We start from the raw sequence: 21,862 nt of genomic DNA, 5'->3' as shown, positions 1-21,862 counted from the left end.
CAGACAATCCACTGGTTAAGAGTGCATTGTCTTGTGTCTAGGATCTTCACAGAATAGTAGGACTACAGCGAATATTAGGACATTCTCATCCCCCCAACAAGAAACCTCGCACCCCACACCCTTTCCCCACGTTCCCCTCCTTCCCAAGCCCCCAGCCCTCAGCAACCATTCACCTGCGGTTTTAATCCCCCAAGATTTGCCAAGAGGTTTTTTTTAAATGATAAATGGATACCTTCTGTAGGTTTAGAATAAATCAGAAAAAAATCAGGTGAAACAGACAGTGTTAGAAAGACATTAACAAAAACTACCCAAGAAGGTAAAGAGAACACAAATAATATGATGACCACACAGAAACAGGGTGAAAAGCAGCCACATAAATCTGCAAGACGCCCAACACCAGGTAATCCCCAGGCTAAACAGCTGCAGGGCATGGTCACGGCTAATGCTCCCTGTTTGCATTTCTCTGAAAAGTGAGCGCAATTCTGATATGAAAAGGGAGACCGGGGAAGCAGCGCATGGTAAGCTGCAGGTCAATCTCATTTCTGAATTCAATGCAACTCTTCAATAAAGCATTGGCAAAGCGAGTCCAGCACAGCACGTGGGGCCCTGGTCACAGCGGGCGTGCAGGGCGACCTCTGCAGTGCAAAGGCGATTCGGTGCCAGGAATCCCATATTGCAAACCGCTGCGTTAACACCCACGGCATCCTTGCCGGTGTCAAAGGACGATGATACAGTGTGCGTGCATTCTGATTAAAAAAAAAATAAAACCTTAGGGAGCCAGGATGGAAGCAAATGGCTCCAGTGAACGAGGGCATCTCTCAGGAGCTGATGGCAAACACGACTCTGAACGCCCTGAGCCCCCGGGAGCGACCGCAGCAGAGTCAGGGGCCCAGCACGAGGGTGTCAGACGCCCCCAGCAGTCTGCACAAACCCTGGCTCGCGGAAAGGCGGGCGTCCGGCCGGGGCTCAGGCACGCTTGCCCAGGGAAAAGGCTCTCAAGTTCTGCCTTCTCACACCGCTGCTTCCTTCCTGGGCAACCACGAGGAAGCCCCGTGTGGGCCTCAGAGCAGCTCACATCACTGAAGCCGCGTGTGGGCGGAGACAGGGCCTCCGGACCACCCCAGCGGCGCTGCACCTGCTGGCCCCTACCCCGGGTGCTTCTCGGAGCCCTGTCAGCGGTGAGATTCGCAGAAAGCCCCTCGGGGCAGCGCGCTCGGTGGCGAGTCACGAAGCGCTCCGGGTTAAATCGGGTGCAGGAAGTGGATGAGCAAACGCCAGTGCCCGGATGTCATTTTAACAGTTTCACCCAAGGCAACCGGAGTAACAAAATGACAAGATGCACAGATACCGGAAAGCAGGAGCTAATGTCATCACGTCTTCTGAGAAGGATTCAGTTGTATATTTACCTGCGTGTAATAAAAGAATTACCAGAAGTCTTAGGCACTGCTGGTACCTTTTGCAATATAAAATAAATCAAAAGATTTACCTCTGGAAAAAACAATACCTAGTACTAAATTTAAAAATATGGAAGGTCCACGTGTACGTTTTTAGAAATTGATTTGTGAGGCAGAGAAAGAGACAGAGACCTCCCAGCCACCGGTTCAGTGTACCAGGCAGGGCCAGGCTGAAGCTGAAAGCCAGGAACTCAATCCGGGTCTCCCTTTCGAGGAGCTGGTACCCAGCCCCTGGAGCTATCACCTGCTGCATCCCAGGGACTGCGCCGGCAGAAAGCCGGAGTCGGGCGGGAGCCAGACACTGCAGCCCACGTTTATTTTTAAACCCCGTAGGACTGAGATGCTATTTGTGGCAAAATTAATTCTAGGTAATGTGCAGATGGGAAAGACTGATGCTCACTGTGGAGGAAATGAAGTGGGGAAGGGCTTTTCTCCGAACCACATAACCCAGAAAAACCACAGGGTAAAAATACACAAATGAATAGAGTCCATTTGAGTGCATAAAATCTCCATACAGAAAGAATAGACTGAAAAAGCCAAAATGGAAATAAGCTACAGAAAAATCTGTATCTGCAACACATATTAACAATAGCCAGTTTCCTGGGAATAAAGTACATTTATATAACTATCATAATTTTAAAAGTCACAGAAAATTAGTCACTGAAACTAAACTGGCAGTTACCAGATAAAGAAATATAAGCAACTCATAAACAAATCTAAAGGTGCTCGACTTGACTTTCAGTTAAAGGAATGAAAATCACATCACAGATCTTTTGTCAGACCAGTAAAGACAGAAAAGAATTTCTGATGACACACGGGAGTTTGCATGGGCTCAGCCACACGCTGTTGGCCAAAGTATGAAATGGTACCCCGTTCTGGAGAGCAATTTAGGAATAATTCTACATTTCAGGTGCACTCACATGTGTTGGCCACAAGGCTGCTCCTAGTCATGTCTTTTCCAGATCTGTCTGCGCATCGCTGTCGTGAGCTGTTCCACCCGCAGCACGTCGGCCAGCTCCCCGAGCAGAGGCCGACACTGACCCGGGGATGTGCACAGAGGGCGATACTCTCTGCCGTGTTTGTTTCCAGAAAAAACTAGAAACATCTCCACCCTACCCTTCACTAAGGGGTAGCTCAGTTATCACACGCCCATCCAGTGGACCTCCCTGCTGCTCTCTATTTCGCCTCAGGGAGATCTGCACCCGGGGATGGGGACACAGTAGCAGCCATGTACATGGTCGAATGACAAAAATCAGTGGGATTGAAGGTGTGGAGACCAGATGCCCACGGGTGTAAAAATAATCCACACACAACCGCCTGCGCAGACAATGCCTTGAGAGGTATCAAAAAAATAAAAATACAATCTGCTTGCCATAGCTATTTCTGGCAGGGGTCTGCCAGGAGTCTGGAATAAAAGACATACTGAGGCAGGCACCATGGAACAATGGGTTAAGGCACCATTTGGGACACCCACATCCCATATTGGAGTGCCTGATTTGAGTCCCAGATACTCCATGCTTCTGCCTGGAAGGCAGCGGATGATGGTCCAAGTACGTGGATCCCCGCCACCCATGTGGAGTTCCTGGTTCCTGGCTTAAGGCTAATCCAACCCCGGCTGTTGCAGGTTTGGGGGGAGATCCAACTCTCAGTAATCATGAGGAAGATGGCACCATACTTACGATACTTCTGTGCATGTCATAATGGACTAAAATAGGATCAGCATTCTCTGGTGCCCACTCAACAGAAAATAACAAGACTCAGCTCCAATAATCAGTTTGTGAAACCCCGTAGGTGCTTCTACATCGAGACGGTGCCAACTTAAGCTACACTCCTGCAGGTCTTTGTAGATAAACTGCCCCTTAGAAGGCCTCACTGCAGAACAGCTTCTAGAATTTCAGTTCTGACTTCAGAATGACAGCTACAGGCAGAGCAAGCAGACGGGCAGCCGTGGAGACACAGGGCTCTGAAAGGGAGCCCGGCGTTGGCTCAGAGATAAAGAAACACAAGCTCATGTCCCCATACCCAGGAACCATGGCCCCGTCAGGAGGAAAAGCGGACCCACAGCTGGATATGAGAACACACCCTCCAACAGGTAGCACAGCACCAGGAACCGCCCGATCCCGAAGTGACAGTTCTATTCACCAAACCAGTTCCTGGCCCTCTGCAATGCACACAGGACGCTGCCTATAATTTTCCTAAATCTAAAAGAAAATTCTCTTTGTAGCCGAAACATGACAACTATGCTATTTTGATGCCCTCATGAAGCTCCTATGCATGTTGGTGCTTTAAATTGACTTGCAAAACTGTTTTATCAAAACTCAGTGCCAATAACAGTGCAACCCATGCTGAAATGTAACAGTTACTGAAGTCATTTATTCTAAACCAGCAACACTGCGGTCCTTAAAGATTTCCTCCTGGTAACTGATTTGCACATAGATCAACCCTGAGCAAATGTATGGAAATGAACTTAGGGAAATAAACAATTAGAAAACATCAGAATGAACAGAGTTTGCATGAGAACCCAAGAATACAATCACTTCGTGTTCATTTTGCTCTCGCGCACAATCAGAGCCCATGACCTTTCAGAAAGGTTTGCAATTCATTGCTCACCAGCTGGCAGCCTGCCAGGGAGTCCACGAGCTGGGCGTTCTGACAGGACAGGATTGAACCAGCCAAATTCAGCATCACGCACACCGCAGACAGCAGCATGAAGAAGGTGATCTGCAAACAAACCAAACACTGATTAGTCACCTGGAGAGGCGCCACGGGGAAGGACTCGGCTTTCAGAAAGCTTCCAGTGGATCGACCCATTACGTGAAGCACACCCGTGTGACCTCAAGGAAAACAGCCAGCGGTTTCTCACAAATTCCAAGGCCACATTGTCTTCAACAGAAAAGGCGAAATCCGCAAAACGCCACGACAAGCTGTATCGTGAGTGCATCCGAAACCTATTCTGAGAAAATATTTTAGAAGCTAAACGCGACAATACTATGCATTGCATGCTTTCAACAGCAACCAGGTAGACGTTAATGAAAACTGGAAGAATAGTTGCTGAAAGGCCGCTACTTCATCAGCCAGCCTCAACGATTGATCAATAACTCACGGCCAGCTGGGTCTCGTTCATGGCCCTGGGCCCACAAGTTACCTTGTAGCAAACTTCAGATATCATAACCGCATCCTCAGATGTTTCAGTATGTGCTTCTAAAGAAGACTCTTTGAAAGAAATAAAATACTGCCAGCACATCTATGCTAATTCATTAACACCACGAAATATTCAGGACAGCTGCTTAGCGTAATGGTCAAAACGCCACTTCAGACGCCCACATTCCATACTGCAGTGCCAGGGCTCACGTCGGGCTCCGCTCCCAACGCCAGCTGCCTGCTCATCAGTGCCTTGGGAGGCAGCAGAGGATGGCTCAGGGGGTCGGTCCCTGCTGCCCACCTGGGCAGCCTGGATGGCGTTCCCAGTTCCTGGCTTCTGCTTGGCCCAAGCCCAGCTACTGCAGGCATCAGAGAGTGCATCAGAGAACGCAGGACTTCTGGCTCTGCCCTTCTGCCTTTCAAATAGCACAGATAATTAAAAGCAAAAAATATTAAATATTCATGTTTTCGGATGGCCTCTTTTTTTTTCCACTCTGAATCAGGTCACACAGGACACCAGCAAGGTGCATACCGTGCATCTGTTTGTTAGGCTTCTCAGATGGTTTTTAAACTATGGGATTCTCCAGGAATTTACTGAAGAAACCAGCTCATCTGTCCTATACAGTCTCCTACAGCCTAACCTTTCTGATTGTAGCTCCTTGTCTCTCTCGATGTTTCTCTGCTTCTGGTATTCGTGGTTAGTATGCTTCCATCCAGATGTCTGGCCAAATTCAGATGGAAAGGTGAATACTGGGGCGGGCGCTGTGGTGTAACAAGTAAAGTCGCCGCCTGCAGTGCCGGCATCCCATATGGGCACTGGTTCGAGTCCCAGCTGCTCCATTTCCGATCCAGCTCTCTGCCATGGCCTGGGAAAGCAGTGGAAGATGGCCCAAGTCCTTGTGCCCCTGCACTTGCATGGGAGACCTGGAAGAAGCTCTTGGCTTCTGGCTTCAGATAGGAGCAGCTCCGTCCATTATGGCCATCTGGGGAGTGAACAAGTGGAAGGAAGACACTCCCCCCCCCCAGTGTAACTCTTTCAAATAAATAAATAAATCTTTTTTAAAAAAGTGAATATTTTCTTTTTGTGATGTTAGCAATCATTTTTGATGATCACTTAGATCCATTATCAGGGTTTCCAAAGCAGCACCAGTCCACCTCCACCATTTCATCCCTGGGAGTATGTTTGCAGCATTTCCCCTCGTGAACTATTTTGCCATCCCAAAGAGTAGTTCATAGAGAAACAAGATCTACATTTGATCCTGTTCATTTTCCAGATTTTGAAATAGTTGATACAGTAACAGATTTTTTTTTTTTTTTTGACAGAGTTAGACAGCAAGAGAGAGAGAAAGGTCTTCCTCCTTCCATTGGTTCACCCCCAAAATAGCCACTAGGGCTGGCGTGCTGCGCCGCTCTGAAGCCAGGAGACAGGTGCTTTTTCCTGGTCTCCCATGTAGGTGCAGGGCCCAAGCACCTGGGCCATCCTCCACTGCCCTCCCAGGCCACAGCAGAGAGATGGACTGGAAGAGGAGCAACCGGGACTAGAACCCAGCGCCCATATGGGATGCTGGTGCCACAGGAGGAAGACAAACCAAGTGAGCCACGGCGCCAGCCCCACTGTTGCAGATTTACCAAAAAAAAAAAAAAAAAAAAAAAAAAAAAGCAAAAACAAAAAAACCCCACAAACTTAGGGTAATCTTCGTGGTTATTTAACACTCCTGCTGTGCTTACGCAGATTAATTAGAACAAATGGAATGAAATAACGCCATTTTTCTGAGCTCAAGAATAATCTGTAAGATTAACATCATAATCAGTGGGAGGGGCAGGCTGTCAGGAAAACTGATTAAAAACTTTGAGGGGGGCTGGGGCCGGCACTGTGACAGAGGGTAAAGCCACAGCCTCAGTGCCGGCATCCCATATAGGCACCAGCTGCTCCACTTCTGATCCAGCTCTCTGCTATGGCCTAGGAAAGCAGAAGATGGCCCAAGTGCTTGGGCCCCTGCACCCCAATGGGCAATCAGGAAGAAGCTCCAGGCTCCTGGCTTCGGATTGGTGCAGCTCCGGCTGTTGCAGCCAGGGGGAGTGAACAAGTGGACGGAAGACCTCCCTCCCTCTCTCTGCCTCTTGCCCTCCAAGCAAATAAATAAATTAGAAAACTTTGAAATGGGCAAAAATTTCTACTATCTGTCTCATGCACTCCTCCAGTTATTGGTCCTCTTCTTTCTTGTTTTTGAAAACTGCAGCTGTAGAACACTGAAGGTAGCACAAGTGATTGACACAACCAGTGTGAGTGAACCGTGTCTGCTGCATCTGATCAGTGCTCTGCGGATTCTGATGCTCATGTCTATTTGTAGAGTTGTTTGTGTGCTCCTGGTGGCCAAGGTGTGTGCAGGGTGCCTTCGAACTGCTCGTAATAACTCAATGGCTTCCTCATTCAATGCCAAAGCTCATGTAAGACGCGTATTATGCAAAAAAATCATGCATCGATTTCCAAATTTTCTATGCCACAATAAACTTTATAATCTTTTACCTCCATTTTCCACTAACTTCTTTAAGTACCCTCATGTGCTAAGGAGAAAACTAGAATATCTCACATTGCTGGAATTCAAATGACAGTTATCACTCAGCGTGCAGTGACGACACACAGTTAAACTGCCTCAGTGCCTTGGAGAAATGGCTAATCCCAGGTCCGGGGCAGAGAAAGATCCAAAACAAGGCTGAATGATTTTTCTGTGCCCAAAATGTAAGGAAGGGCTCAAAGAGGGAGGGAGGCATGCTAACGACACAGACACCAGCTCAAGGACAACCGGAGTCTCAAACTCCTTAATGAGAGACCGGAACCCATGAGCAAATGCAGACGACACGGGTAGATGAGGAACCTGAACGTAAGGTGAACACGATGTTTGAAACACACGTGATCTCCAGGCAAGGGCCTGGTTTATTATAGAGGAAGCAGAAAACGTCACTGTGCAGAGGTATGGCAGAAAACCCGCCTTAACCAAACGCCTGGAGATACAAACAACGGGACAAACTGGAGTTCTGCATGGCCCGACAGGATCCAAACAGAACGCGTGGCTTCACGCGTGTGGTGTTTCTGCCAGAGACACACCACTCACGTCGGACTGGGCCCCCTGCGTCTCGGGGACCTGCTGTGAGGAGCCCTGCACTCTGCAGTGTCCGGTCCATGAGCGTCAGGGACAGACAGCGTGGCTGACCGCACGCTGAAGGAGACCACGGGACAGCCCAATGGGCTCGAACACTCCAGGGACAAACTTTGTACCATGCTTCCAACTTTCCATGCACTTGACACTATTTCTAAATAATGATAAAAATTTACTTTAATCTCAAAATTGAATAAAGAAGATGGAGTATAACTCCCTTTATGTCAGAAGACACAATATTTATATAATTTTAGTCAATTTTGGAGAGAGGGATACATATCTTCGAGCTGCTGGTTCACTCTCCAATGGCCACAACAGCTGGAGCTGGGCCGATCCTAAGCCAGCAGCTTCCTCTGGGTCTCCTATGTGGGTGCAGGGGCCCAAGCACTTGGGCCATCTTCTGCTGCACATTAGCAGGCCACTGGATCGGAAGTGGTGCATCCGGGACTTGAACCAGCACCCATATTATGCCAGTACCGCAGGCAGTGGCTTTACCCACTACACCACAGCACCAGCACCCAAAATACATACCCCTTTTTAAAAAATTGATCAACAAGAAAGATTTGTCCTAAGGATGCAAGAATGGTTAAACTTCAGAAAAATCTGTATTATAATACCAAAGTACACAAAAAAATACCAAATTTACAAAGAAGTTGAATCCTATTAGCCATTGGAATAAAGAGCATATGTCAAACTCAAGCCTTTCACAGAACAGGTGCTGTGTTGCAGTGGATTAAACTGCTGCCTGGTACGTAGGCATCCCATGTGGGCACCAGTTCAAGTCCCAGCTGCTCCACCTCTGAGCCAGCTCCCTGCCAGTGTCGGGGAAAGCAATGGATTATAATCCAATGGATTATAATCGCATAGTATTGGCAAGTGGACAGCAAATAGTCCAATCCAGTCCTAGCCATACATTTATTTATACATGAGGCCTCTCTACATAACAGAGGGTATAATAAATCAGTATGGAAAGAACAAAAAAAAACTGGTGCTGGGCCATGCATAGGGGGGAAATATAAAAATTCTATGTATTTCACATCACATACAAAAAGCAAGTTAAAAATGTCAATGATGATCAAAACTTTTAACAGCCAGGAAAAATACTCAAAAATGTCTTTATAATTATTAGAACTGGGGATGGTATCTTTTTCTAAAGACGTATTTATTGGAAAGAGTTGCAGAGACACAGAGATCTTTCCACCTGCTGGTTCACTCCCCAAATGGCTACGGCAGCTGAGGTAGGGCTGATCTGAAGCCAGGAGCTTCTTTCGGGCCTTCCACGTGGGTGCAGGGGCTGAAGAACTTGTGCCACCTTCTGCTGTTTTCCCGGACTAGAACGGGTACCCACACAGGATGGCTTCCAACGAAGATGGCTGCCTAACCCACTGTACCACAACACCGGCCCCAGGGAGAATTTTTCTTAATGATTTATTTTATTTATTTGAGAGGCAGAGAGAGGTCTTCCATCTACTGATTCACTCCTCAAATGGCTGCAACAGCCACAGCTGGGTGGATCTGGTAAGTGGAGCAGCTGGGATCCAAACAGGCGCTCACACAGGAGGTCAGTGTTGCAGGCAAAGGCTTAACCTGTGTCACAGCACCGGCTCCCAGGGAGAGCACTTAAAAGCATTTTACGAAAAACAGCACTTATAACTTCTTTATGACAAAAAAAAAAAACAAAAACAAAAACAAAAACAGACCATGTGGGAGAAGGTATGTACACTGGATGAATACACAGAACATGAACCGTACAGGGCAACACAAACAGAGAAAGGCCTAAAAGATATGAAACCTGAGGGTCGAAACAGCTTCAGGGCAGAAGGTAAAGGTTAGCCTTCCTAGCTGAAGCAGCAGGTGCGCGTGAGCGTAAACATGAATCCTCACTGCGCCCTCACCAGGATGGCTGCACCTACACGAGGGCTGGGGATCGGGAGTCGGGGGAGGCACCCACCAAAGGCTGGGGAGTCTACCTTGACACAAGCTCAAGGGCAAGTTGGCAGCGCCGGCTCCACTGGCTTCCAGCTGAAATCACACATTCACCAGCAGAAAACTGGAAAGAACCTGACTAGTCTTTAAGGAATGGATTCTCCCTCAAGAAAGAACAATATGAAGCAAACCTACAGATACTTACGTGGCTAAATCTCCAGACGACGATGAGACGGCAAGTTTTGTAAAAGGGTAGGACACCACCTCTAAGCTCTTGAAGCCCATTCATTGCAAACAGATACACACGGTTACAGAATGACACACCAGCACAGTATCCATTGACTTGGTGGTGAGAAACCAGGGGTGTGGTCTGGTTTCTTATGTTTTTCTATCTTAAAATCTGAAACTGTGTGACTGTACAGTTACCTCCTCTGTGGGGCTGTGTGGCTCAGACAGAAGCGGTGGTGGGTGCTGGGTCATCCTTTTCATGGACCGCCTGGGGAGAGGGCTCTCAGCCTGCACTGACCGCAGGCAGGAGGTCATTCACCCAATGAAACGCCCAGACCAACAAGACTTCACGGAGCAGTGACAGCCACTGATGACATCAGCGCTGACCCAGCAACCTCTCTGGTTCCTCCACGGCCACCAGCTACCAGCGGCTCTTCCAGAAGGTCTACTCCCCTCTTCCTGGAGCCCCCACCTGTCTCCTCTCAAGGGAGCTAATTGGCTAATTGGCAGCTCTGCCCTAGCTCGTGATCACAGAACAAGTCGGAGAACCTGTGGTGTGAGGGGGGCTTAAAAACAAAAACCACACCAGGCAGACTGCCATTTCCCTGCACCAACACAAACCCACCTTTCCCCACAGACGCCCTGCAGTGCCTTCACAGAGAGCATGTCGCTAGAGGTCCCGGAGCAGTGCACTAAGACACTCACTGTGCCAAGGACACAGATGACGTCATCACTCCTCCCCACCTGAGGAGCATAAACCTACCCCACGCGGCCCTGCTGAGGAGGGCAGGAGCTGTGACTGGGCCGAGCTGCTCCCAACCTCTCACCTCGCCTGCTACTGTGCAGAGGACCCTCCCCAGGCCAGGGGACAGCCGCAGGGCCCTTCCTCTCCCGCTCTCCTCGTGGGCTGCACTCGCCGTGCACCAGATGCCTTTCCACAGACCCACACAGCGCAGTCAGGCTAGGACAGAGGCCCGACTTTCCTAGGAGCGGCTGAGAACAGTTAAAAGTCGGCACACACAGGAAGCAGCAGCTCCGGACTAAGAAGAAAAAAAATCTTCTTTCTGAATAACTTTACAAAGGGGCTGTGACAGGAGTCTTAGGTAAACTTCCCTGTTCACGCCGGCATCGGCCACCTCACAGGCTAGGCCCCGTCAGTTCACACACCTGGGCCGTCCGGCAGGCAGGTGGGTCACTGACCGAGACACACATTTCACACCGTGAAGCTACGCAAATACTTTTTTTACATCAACTTCTACAGAACGCTATGAACATTAATATGCAAGAGATTTAAAAACGCGCATGACTAACCACTTTAAAATACAGCATTTATCGTTAACGGCTACGTAGTTAGAGGGAAGAAAAGCCGCCCAATGGAACTGAGCGATGAGCCACACAGCTGAGTAACAATCGTGAGCCCAAAACCCTCTTGGAGGCACAGGAGGCCATCGCTCGGAGTCACGGCCGCGGCCCGGGGCAGGAAGCCTGTGAAATCCGCGTGTTACTCTAACAAGGACAGACGGTTCTAGTCGCACGGTCAACTTTGCAAACAGCTTTATTTTCCTTACAAATGGGGGTAGGAGACGTGAAATCACTTCTCTGCTTTTATATTCTCGGCACCGAGGTCCTGCGCTCACGCGCTTTCTTAAACACCTGTCCCAGGGCACGGCACGCAGCGCTCCGGTTAGTCTTACAAAGCCAGCAAGATTTTATACAAAATAACAACACGACGGCAAAGTCTAAACCGGGGGTGGGGGCAAAAGCCGCCGCTCCCCCAAGCCTGCTTCGAGGCGGCGGCCTGGGAGCAGACAGCAGGGGCCGGGGGAGGCGAGCCCACCCACCCACCCACCCCCGGGCGCCCCTCCCGCCCGCGCCGCGGGCTTCAGCAGGTGGCGGCCGGCCCGCTGGGCTGGGGCTGCGGCCGGGCCCGGCTCTCCTCGTCCGCCAGGGCCTCGCAGTACTGCGCCGGCCAGTCCTTGGGGTCCTGGTTGTGCACTTTGGCCACGAACTTGAGCACCTTCATCTTGCTCGTCTCCAGGCTGGTGCGCGGGCCCCACTGGAACTCGTAGTCCACGGGGTCCGTGTGCGGGATCCGCCGGTACTCCAGGTAGCGCTGCCGCACGAAGTCCTCGGTGAGCAGCTTCTTGGGGTCCCCGAAGACCACGTGCCGCTTGGTGGGGTGCACGCCCAGCCGCCGCAGGAAGTCCCACACCTCCGTCTCCTTCACCGCGTTGCCCTTCATGAAGATGAGCCCCAGCACGATCATCAGCAGGCCCGTGGTGGGCGTGCCCTGGTCGCCCCGCACCGCCGCGTCCTCCTCCACCGGCTCCAGCGTGTTCACCAGGATGTACGCGTTGCTGCGGGGCTCCAGCTCCACCAGCTTGTAGCCGAACACGTACTGCAGCCGCTCGCCGGCCAGCCGCAGCAGGTCCGGCAGGACGTCCTTGTAGTCGCCCAGCACGTGCTTCGCGATGTCCGTGCGCTTGATGGGGATCTTCTTCTGGTCCTTGACCAGCAGGAACTGCACCAGCTCCGCCACCTTCAGCTCCAGCTGCTTCTGAGTCCTGGGCCCCACCGACGGGGCGCTCAGCGCCTCCTGCGAGCCGCCCGGCCCGCGGGACGTGCTCGGCGTCTCCTCGGCGGCGCCGCGGCCCCCGTCCCTGTCGGCCTGGGAACTGGACCGGCCCCGGCTCCGGGCTTTCTGCAACATGGCTCCAGGCAGCGGGGCGGGGGCCGCAGCGGGGCGGGGGCCGCAACGGCCGGAAGCGGCGGGGATTGTGGGTCGGCGCGAGGCGCCAGGGGGCGGGGCCACGCGGCGTGCGTCCCCGTGCGTGCTGCGTCACGGGGGGCGGCGCTGGGCATGCGCAGCCGCGCCTGCGGAAGGGCGGCGCGGTGCTGCTGGTGGGAGTGATGGGTTAATCGGGTTAGAAAGAGACCACCAAACTCCTGCTCTAGGGTGCGGCTAATTTCAGGCCCGCACGGGCGCGGGGCGGTTACGGGCGGTATTAAGAGGTTTAGCATCGGGCGCCTTTGTGGATGGAGTGGCCGAGGCCGCCACGGCGTGGGAGGCTGGAGCGCCCGCTGCGGCGCAGACCGTGGAGGTCGAGACACGCGAGCCGCAGGGCGTCCTTGACCTTGGCGCCCGCCCTCGTGTCCTCCGGGGTGTGCGGGACACGAGGGGCTGGCGGCCACTGCCCGCGGCGGGGGGCCGGGGAACGCGGCGCCCGCGGGCACGGCCCTGGGCCCGCAGCCACGCCCGGGGCAGGACCCGGAGACATTCCCACTTCCTCGGAGGCCTCGCGGATGCGAGCTGCGCTAACGTGCATCTCCTAGACGCCTTCATTGCAAACTCCCCAGCCACTGGGATCCGTAGCAAAGCGCACAGGGGGTCCGCGACGTGTGCAGTTTGCATGCATTTTCAATTGTGCAACGCGTCGTTCCATTAACTCGAGCGATCAGCAATCTGCTGGCGCGCCTACAGATTTTAGCAAGTGTGTTTCTTCTCGACTTGCAAGGAAACTCAATTTCCCCGTCTTTTTTTTTTTAAAGCTACCGGGAAAATGGGTAAACTTCTCTAGGAACTAAATTAAATTGAGTTCCTCTTTAATGCAAATATATTCCGCGGAAAGCAATTCAGAGCCCATTATTTGAATAACAGCACCAAAGCACAGCCTTATTAACATTCCATTGAAGGAGAGTCACATAAAATTTTTGTTTATAATTCAATATGAAAATGCAATCTGATAATGGCACCCACACCACCCCAGTGCTAACCGTGAAGTCTTAATCCACGCTGTGGTGCAGTATGATCAAAATGCTAGCTGGGAGCAGTCGCTCTCCCACACCGAATCCACCGAAGGGGCCCCTCGCGGCAGTCTTAATGAGAGGCTGCCGCGGTTAGAGTGTCCCGCAAAGTTCATGTCCCCTAATAGTGCTGGGGGGTGACGAGGGCTCTGCCAAATGAGCAATGCATTTTCCCCCAAGCGGGTCAGTATGCAGTGACCGGTCCTCTCCTCCTCGTCCTCTCGCCATGGGCTCTCTTCACTTTTACCTTGAACTTGCTCATTTCCAGAATTGTGAGCCAGATAACATTCTGCTGTTTCTAAATGACCCACTCCGAGGTATTGTTACAGCAACACAGAAAGGACTAAGTGGCCTAAGTATCATCCAGGCATTTTTTTTTTTTACAGTAAGAAAATGCACCTGCTTGAGTTTCCTTGTAAATTGAACTTTGTACTTAAGTTCAGAGAAGCCTCCTGCAATCTAGAATTCTGTAAATCCTTCCATGCATTAGAGTCAGTTGTACCCCAGTCAAAAAAAATAATTCAGCAACCAAGAGATAGGGGAGAAATGGAGAGAAAGGAACCTGTGATGGACAGTTGAGTTATGCCAGCCCAGCCGTCAGGCTGCTCTGTGACTTGTGAAAATCAGCTGTATCCAGCAGCTTCCTGGCCAAGCCACAGGCTCATTCCTCCAAGGAGATGGGAAAGATGCAGTTTCACGATGCTTTTCATCACAAAGCCTCTCTCTCTACTTTGTCCTTAAGAATGCAAGTAAGAGGGTCTGCACGGTGGTGTAGAAGGCTAAGCCTCTGCCTGCAGTGCAGGCATCCCACACGGGCGCCAGTTCAAGTCCCGGCTGCTCCACTTCTGGTCCAGCTCCCTGCTAAAGGGCCCGGAAAAGCAGTGGTAGATGGCCCAATGATTTGGGCCCATGCACACACGTGGGAGACCCAGAAGAAGGTCCTGGCTCCTGGCTTTGGCCTGGCCCAGCCCTGGCTGTTGCAGCCATTTGGGGAGTGATCCAGCAGATGGAAGACCTTTCTTCTCCTATTTATGCTTTTAAAATTAATAAAATCTTTTAAACAGAATGCAAGAAAGCAAGCACAGACATAAAACAATGGAATTCAATGAAGTCAGGCACCACATGGAGAGATCACTCAGGCCCACATCCCACCTCTGGGGAGAAACGGTGCTAGCACTAAGAATGACAACCAACACAGCAAATAATGCTACCAAGGTAACTGGATCAGACCCTAATCCAAGTGGTTTTCAGGTCTTCATTAAATCTCTTAAAACAACCCTTGGAGACACGTGCATTTACTATGTTTCGTCTCATGAGTGGAGACACAGAGAAGATTAATTATTTTGAGGTCCTACGGAAAGTTAAGTGGTCAATCTGGGAACTGCCTCTGGGGCCTGGGCTCATATTCTGGGAGAGAACACAGACACCGTGTCCTTGAAAAACCAAGGTTTTAGGAAGCAGGTGCACCTAGATTGGGAACCTGCTGGACACTGCAAAAGTTACCGACACTCCCGGGCTTCAGTTTTCAAATCATCCAACACAGACCATTACTCCTGGCTTCAGGGGGATCAAGACGGCTGCCAAGTACCTCACACAGGGCCTGGTAGGGTAGCTGATAAAGATTGGCTTCTTTCCAGGAGTTTATGTTATGGAAGATATCTGAGGACGACACAAGTTGAATGTAGTTGTGGGAAAGGCGGAGTTTTACCTCTATGCCTTGTAATTCCAGCTGAGCCTGGAAATTAAATGGACATAAAATAGATTACTAGGAAAGCAGCCTCCAGATTCAATTCAGGTTGTGTCTCTTATCCAGAATGCTTGGGTCCAGAAGTGTTCGAGTTCCGGTTTTCCAGATTTGGGAATGTCTGCATGTAAATGAGATACCAAGGGCATGGGACCCAAGTCTAGACATGAAATTCACTTGTGTTTCACAAACACCTGATGCACATGGCATGAAGATAACTTTATACAACCTCTGTAACACGTCTATATTCAGACTCATCTGTCACATGTCAGGTGTGGGATTTTTCCACTTGGCCATGATGTTGGAGCATCTTGGATTTTTGGATTAAGAGCGCATAGTCTGTGGAAGTTTTACATTTACATGATAAAAAAGTAACACACGGTGGGCAATGTTGTGGTGTAGTGGACTAAGCCTCCACCTGCAGCAAGTCCCGGCTGCTCCACTTCTGATCCAGCTCCCTGCTGTGGCCTGGGAAAGCAGTGGAAGTGGCCCAAGTCCTTGATCCCCTCCACTCACGTGGGAAACTCGGAGGATGCTCCTGGCTCCTGGCTTTGGATTGGCCATTGTGGCCATTTGGGGAGTGAACCAGTGGATGGAAGACCTCTCTCTCTCTCTCTCTCTCTCTCTCTCTCTGTAACTCTACCTCTCAAATAAATAAATTTTTTAAAAAGAGCAATACAGGAGCCCTGGTATGGAAATGAAGACCCAAAGATAAATAAAACCTAAGCGCCTTTATACTGGGTTGAACGAAGAGTGGTAATTGCAGCCAAGTAAGCTGTGCGAGGAGACTCAAGGCAGAGTTATTTTAACAAGGTTGTTTGTGCAGAATTCTCTCAGCTGTGACTGTCCATCTCCTAATGTTGCTTTTTCCTGGTACAGGGAAGGCATCTCACATGGAGTTTAGCTCCTATTTTCAGGACGGAAAGAGAAGATTAAAATACCCTTGGATCTGCTGTGTTGCAAATGCCTTTAGCTCAAAGTATTCCTTATGCCAAAGTGGCATATTTTGGGCTACCCTTTGGTAGGAAGATGTTCACTGCAGTGAAACACATGCACCCATAAAATCCGGGGAAATTCTGCAGATACACACACGTTTCAAGATGCTATTAAAGTTACTTGCTTTTAGAAATAAAATCCAATGTTGATTTTCTTGCTTGGGAAATAAATGAAAAGCACGTCCACAGTGAAGGTTGAGTTCACGGGGACACCATTTCATGGCAGTTACACATGCTCCAACTTTCAATAAAGTCAGTGCAATTTGAATACGGCACCTGTGACTGTTTAGGCACTGCAGTAAAAAAAGACCAGTGATTAAAAAAATTTTTTTCCAAACGCTTGATGTTAATCTTCTTCATGCTTTATTATTAGACCAAGAAAAAAATAATCAAAAAAGCTTTGAGGCAAGAACAGCTAGCAAAGATCTCAAATGCACTGAGCGAGGCAGTGCCTATTACCAACTGCTCTCTAAACGTCTCTAAGTAATTAAATGTTTTATTTCATCTCCTTGGTAGCAAATGCCCGCCAAGAAGCTCTAATCATCTTTATTATCTAGGTTCTCCTCTCCACTCCCTGGAATTTCTTGTAGAACTAGAGAAAGGTTTAAAAAAAAATTTTTTTTTGGACAAAACACAGTGAAAAAGCAGGTGAAGCGTTTTTGCGAAGGCAGTGATCAAAGTTCGCGGCCACAGTCCAGGAGCAGCTTCCCCAGCGTTTCTAGTGGAAGCAAACGGGACACCACGCAACAAGTGAGCAGAGAATCAGAAGTGAGTGATCTTTGGTGGGGAGGCAGCAAGGAAAGCAATCCCGGTACTTAAATGTTTGCAATAAAGTTGCTGTGTGCGCTCATTCCACCATTGGTAACCAAGATCCTGAGCTCGCCGAGTGGCCCACCTGACAACAGTGTCTGCCTTATTGACGAACGCTCTGGGCAGGAGCAGAGCTTCCCTGGGCTGGAGGAAGCCGGCAGAGCCCTGAGCCCTGTGGAGACCCTGCTCCCCAAGTACTGCAGCGATCTGGCCCAGGATGTCTTGGCTCTCTTCGGGAATGTGTGTCTTCCACTTACCCAGCACCCTTTGCCTGTGAACGTCACTGAGGCCCAGAAAGTTCTGAAGTCACAAACACACAAGCTCTCTAGAGTGGCCAGGGAGATTCTTTGCTTGGCTTCTCCATCTTTTCCTTTAGGAGCTGTCTCCCGTGTCCAGGAGGCCTTGGCAGGACCCTGCATCCCCGCCCTGGCTGCACGTGATGAGGCCAGGCTGGTTCAGGAATCCAACCGGCATCCTTTTGGGGGAGTCTGCCAGGGTCTCTTCCCTCCGAGCTAGCCAGCTGATGAGTACAGAAGCCTAAGCATCATTGCCACCACTTGGGAATAACCTCCTTGATGGTGAGGCCAACTCCGAACAGATCTGAGAGGCAGTGAGACAGGCTCACGATGGTGCCGTCTGCGTCCCCAGGCTGCGGGAGGCAGCTGTAACCAGAGCGTCTCTCTCACTTCACCTGCCTCGGAGCTGGTTCCTGTCCCTTGATACTGCACAAGCTGCAGTGAACTCCGCGGAGAATCGCATGGTGCAGGGCGACAGGAGGCGTTCGGGACGCAGAGCTTGTCTCGCAGGCGTGGAGCTGGAGCAGGTTGCTCACCACCCACGAGGATTGTTTTTAGTGAGAGGTGAACTGAATGCAGTTTTTGTTAGGTTCTTCACAGTGTGGTTCCGGAGTGTGCTGACGACGTTAGCTGCTGGCAATCGGGGCAAAGGGAGACACACCACGACGTGTGTGCTCTATGTGGAAGGCGTACATGCGCTAACCTGGCGATGTCTCTCTGCACAAAGGAGCTGCAGGTGACTTAAGCATTGGTGAGTCTACGCAGCTGTGTTGCCCATATTTCATGCAGAGCATTTTCCCATGTGCCGCACCCCACAAGAAAGCAGACGTCATTCTTTTGGACTATACCTTAGCTAGAGCACAGCCATATCTACAGAGCAAAGGAACCAAGAAGGCACATGCAGATTGGAAAGAAAGAAGTAAACCTGTGTCTTCATGGATGGCAGGATCCTCATAGAGGGAACCCCTAGTAGTCCACTAACGTTAGAACTCAAGAGCTCAGCAAGGCTCCAGGATGCAAGAGCAATATACAAAAATCAGTTGCATTTCTATGTACTTGTAATGAACAGTCTAAACAGTGAAATTAACAGCCCCAATGATAGCAGCATTAAAACACTTAGGAGTGCATTTAACAGAAGGGCAACATTTATACTCTTCAAAACCAAGACACTGAAAGAAATTAAAGACCCAAATAAATGAAAAAATGTTCGTGGACCATAAGTCATACTATTCAGATGCCTATGCTACCCAAATTGATGGAGAGATTTAAGATAATTCCTATCAAAATTCCAGCTGATTTTTTATAGTAATTGACAAGCTAATCCTAAAATTCATATGAAAATGCAAAAAAAAAAAAAAAAGCTAGAATCATCTTGAAAAACAAAATTGGAAGACTCACACTTCCCAATTTCAAAACTCACTACAGCACAAGGCAGCATGCTACTGGTGCCGGCACGAGCACAGACATTCTGCTAGGGGCTCAACTGTGTTGTCCCCTCCCTCCCCCAAGTTCCTGTTTTAAGTCCCAGCCCCTAATACTTGAGCCGGTACTGTATTTGGAGAAAAGGTCTTTAAAGAGATTAAGCTAAAATGAGGCCATCGCAGGAAGCCCCTAATCCTTAGGAGCGGCTGCTTCAGCTCAGGAGACACCAGGGATGTACGGGCACTGAGCAAGGGGCCGCGTGGGGGCCCTGGGAGAAGTCGGCCATCTAAAAGCCAATGCGGGAATCCTCGGGAGAAACCCCGGTCCCAGACTTGCAGCTTCCAGAATTGAGAGAGAACAAGTACTCTACTGTGGCTGCCCAGCAAACCAATACCCATCAAGAGCGACGAAACGCAATTCAGGGCCCAGAAATAAACTCCTGCACCCACCGCCGGCTGAGCTGCAGAAAAGCATCCGGCGTAACCCAATGGGGCCACAGCAGACAGTGCCAGATACCTGGAGAGCCACGTGCAGAATAGATCTGAACCCTGCCTTCAACCAGTCACACAGCCAGCTCGCAGGGGACTGCAGGCCTACATGTTAGAGCTGAAATGAGAAAGCTCTTTCAGGAGGGAGGCCACGGGCCACCTGAACATTTATGGCATCATTCACAGGTCACAGAAAATTACCAACTTAAACATTAGCCTGCTACAAAGCTACTGAGTTTTCAGTCCTGCCCCTGGCTGCCTGGCAGGCCAGATGATTCTGTGGGCCTCATCCAGCGAGCAGGCAGTCGCTCCCCACCCCGGACAGAAACACAGGAGTAATCATCACGACCTTGACCTAGGCGATGATCGCTTAGTTCCAAGCCCAAAAGCACCGATGACAAAAGACGGACAAGCGGGACTCCAAATTTGAAAACACCTGTGTCAAGATACTCTCAAAACTGAAAAGACAATCCACACACCACAGGAGAAAACACTTGCAAATCACGTGTCTGATAAAGGACTTACACAGGTTATGTACACAATCCTTGTAACTGAGTAAACACAAAAATCCAGTTTTTAAAAGTGTTTCAAGGGGCCGGCGCCGTGGCTCACTTGGTTAATCCTCCACCTGCGGCACCAGCATCCCATATGGGTGCTGGTTCTAGTCCTGGCTGCTCCTCTTCCAGCCCAGCTCTCTGCTGTGGCCAGGGAGTGCAGTGGAGGATGGCCCAAGTGCTTGGGCCCTGCACCCGCATGGGAGACCAGGAGAAGCACCTGGCTCCTGGCTTCAGATCAGTGTGGTGCGCCGGCCGCAGTGGCCATTTGGGGGGTGAGCCAACGGAAGGAAGACCTTTCTCTCTCCCTCTCTGTAACTCTACCTGTCAAATAAAAAAGATATTTAAAAAAAATGTTGCAAGCACTTGGACATGTCTCTGAAGATCTAAGAATTTTTCAGCTGTGAAAAGGAACAGAGCACTGATGCATTGCAATGGAGGTGGGGGGGGGGGGCTCAAAGCAGAGGCCGAGTGGAAGACGCTGCTGCCCCAAGGCCAGGTGTTGTGTCCTTGCTCTTACGGGAAATAGCCAAGCAGGCAAGTCCGTGAAGGCATGGAGTGGATCCGGGCTGAGAAAGGGGGAGTGACCATGAAGGCACGGAGTGGATTCGGGCTGAGAAGGGGGAGTGACTGCTACGTGGTGCGAGACTCCTATATGGGGCAACAAAGCTGTTGTGAAGTCAGACGATGGTTACGTAACTTAAGCACGATGACATTAGGGTGGATACTTTCAACAGGTGCGATGCATGGTACCATGATCCTGTCTCAATAAGCTCTTAACAACAGCACCTCGAAGAGGGCCAAGCAGGAGATCTCTAAGTACCAGCAGATATAAAAGCCGTGAGAACCGTCAAGTGGGTGCAGTGCACATACCCAATATTTTGATTCATCACAACAAAGCTTTTTTTTTTCATTAAAAGGTTAAGTTAGGGGGCAGCCGTTTGCTGAAGCTGTTTAAATGTCCCTTGGAACACCCACATCCTGAATCAGGGTTCTGGGGTTTGCTCTGCTTCTGATTCCAGTTTCCTGCCAACAACGTGCACCCTGGGAAATAACAGGTGATGGTTCCATTCCTTGGCTCCCCACACACATGTGTAAGACCTGAATTGAGTTCTAAGCTCCTAGCTTGTTGGCCTGGCCCAGCCCCAGCTCCTGTGGGCATTTGAGCAATGAGCCAGTGTGTGTAAATTCTTTTCATTCATATATTCTCTCTCTCAAAAAATAAAAACAAAATTTGAAAGTTACACAACAGAGCATAGTCTACTGTGAAAACAATGATTTCCAGTCATTATGAGGAAATACCTTAGTTTACACTGTAGGCCATTCATGGGCATTTTAAAATACGCTGCGAAGTTTAAGGAGAGAGCAGTTCCACCCAGACTCCACCAGCCACTTCCGGGGGGACCGGAAGAAATCCTTTCCCGGCCAAGTCTCAGCCTCTCACCTGCAGAAAGGCAGGGCGGGGCTGGCGACCTCCTTCAGCTGCAGAGACGACTTCAGAGTCTAATCACAAAAAAACCTGAAGTCAGTCACGCACACAGGTGGGAGATAAAATAGAAAGCCGATCCTGAAAGTGACACTTCTTACCCAAATGCCTGGCTCCTTATTGTCAGACATCAGTTTTCTGGGGCACCCCGAGTTCCTCTCGAGCATGTGGTGGTAGAACGAGTTCTGACGTGGCTGTGTTTTCCCCTAAGTGACCCGAGTGTGCAGCTCATTGTGAAAACTGTTTCATAGCCCAGCACGCATAACTCACTCCAGGACATAGTCACAAAAATCAAGATAACATCCGCAACAGGATGTACGCGATTTGAAATGAAATTCCTCCCTTTGTTTTATAGG

The 21,862-nt window shown here is 50.1% G+C and overlaps 2 protein-coding genes across 3 annotated transcripts in view; both read right to left on the bottom strand.

Moving 5' to 3' along the window:
• ENTREP2 (endosomal transmembrane epsin interactor 2) overlaps positions 1–21,862 on the bottom strand; it is a 384,377-nt gene that overhangs the window by 108,857 nt on the left and 253,658 nt on the right. For both annotated transcript variants that reach the window (XM_070053528.1, XM_070053529.1), the window contains one exon: positions 4,065–4,175. In XM_070053528.1, the coding sequence (XP_069909629.1) occupies positions 4,065–4,175 (111 nt within the window). The remainder of the gene's footprint in view (positions 1–4,064; positions 4,176–21,862) is intronic.
• On the bottom strand, positions 11,445–12,673 carry NSMCE3 (NSE3 homolog, SMC5-SMC6 complex component). The gene has a single exon (XM_017348362.3). It carries the CDS (start codon positions 12,615–12,617, stop codon positions 11,790–11,792), a length of 828 nt encoding a protein of 275 aa, XP_017203851.3. The 5' UTR covers positions 12,618–12,673; the 3' UTR covers positions 11,445–11,789.

This window comes from Oryctolagus cuniculus, chromosome 12 (genome assembly GCF_964237555.1).
Source record: "Oryctolagus cuniculus chromosome 12, mOryCun1.1, whole genome shotgun sequence".
Taxonomy (NCBI): Eukaryota; Metazoa; Chordata; class Mammalia; order Lagomorpha; family Leporidae; genus Oryctolagus; species Oryctolagus cuniculus.
Note: the sequence above shows the minus strand (reverse complement) of the source record. Positions and strands in the feature narration are given on the sequence as shown.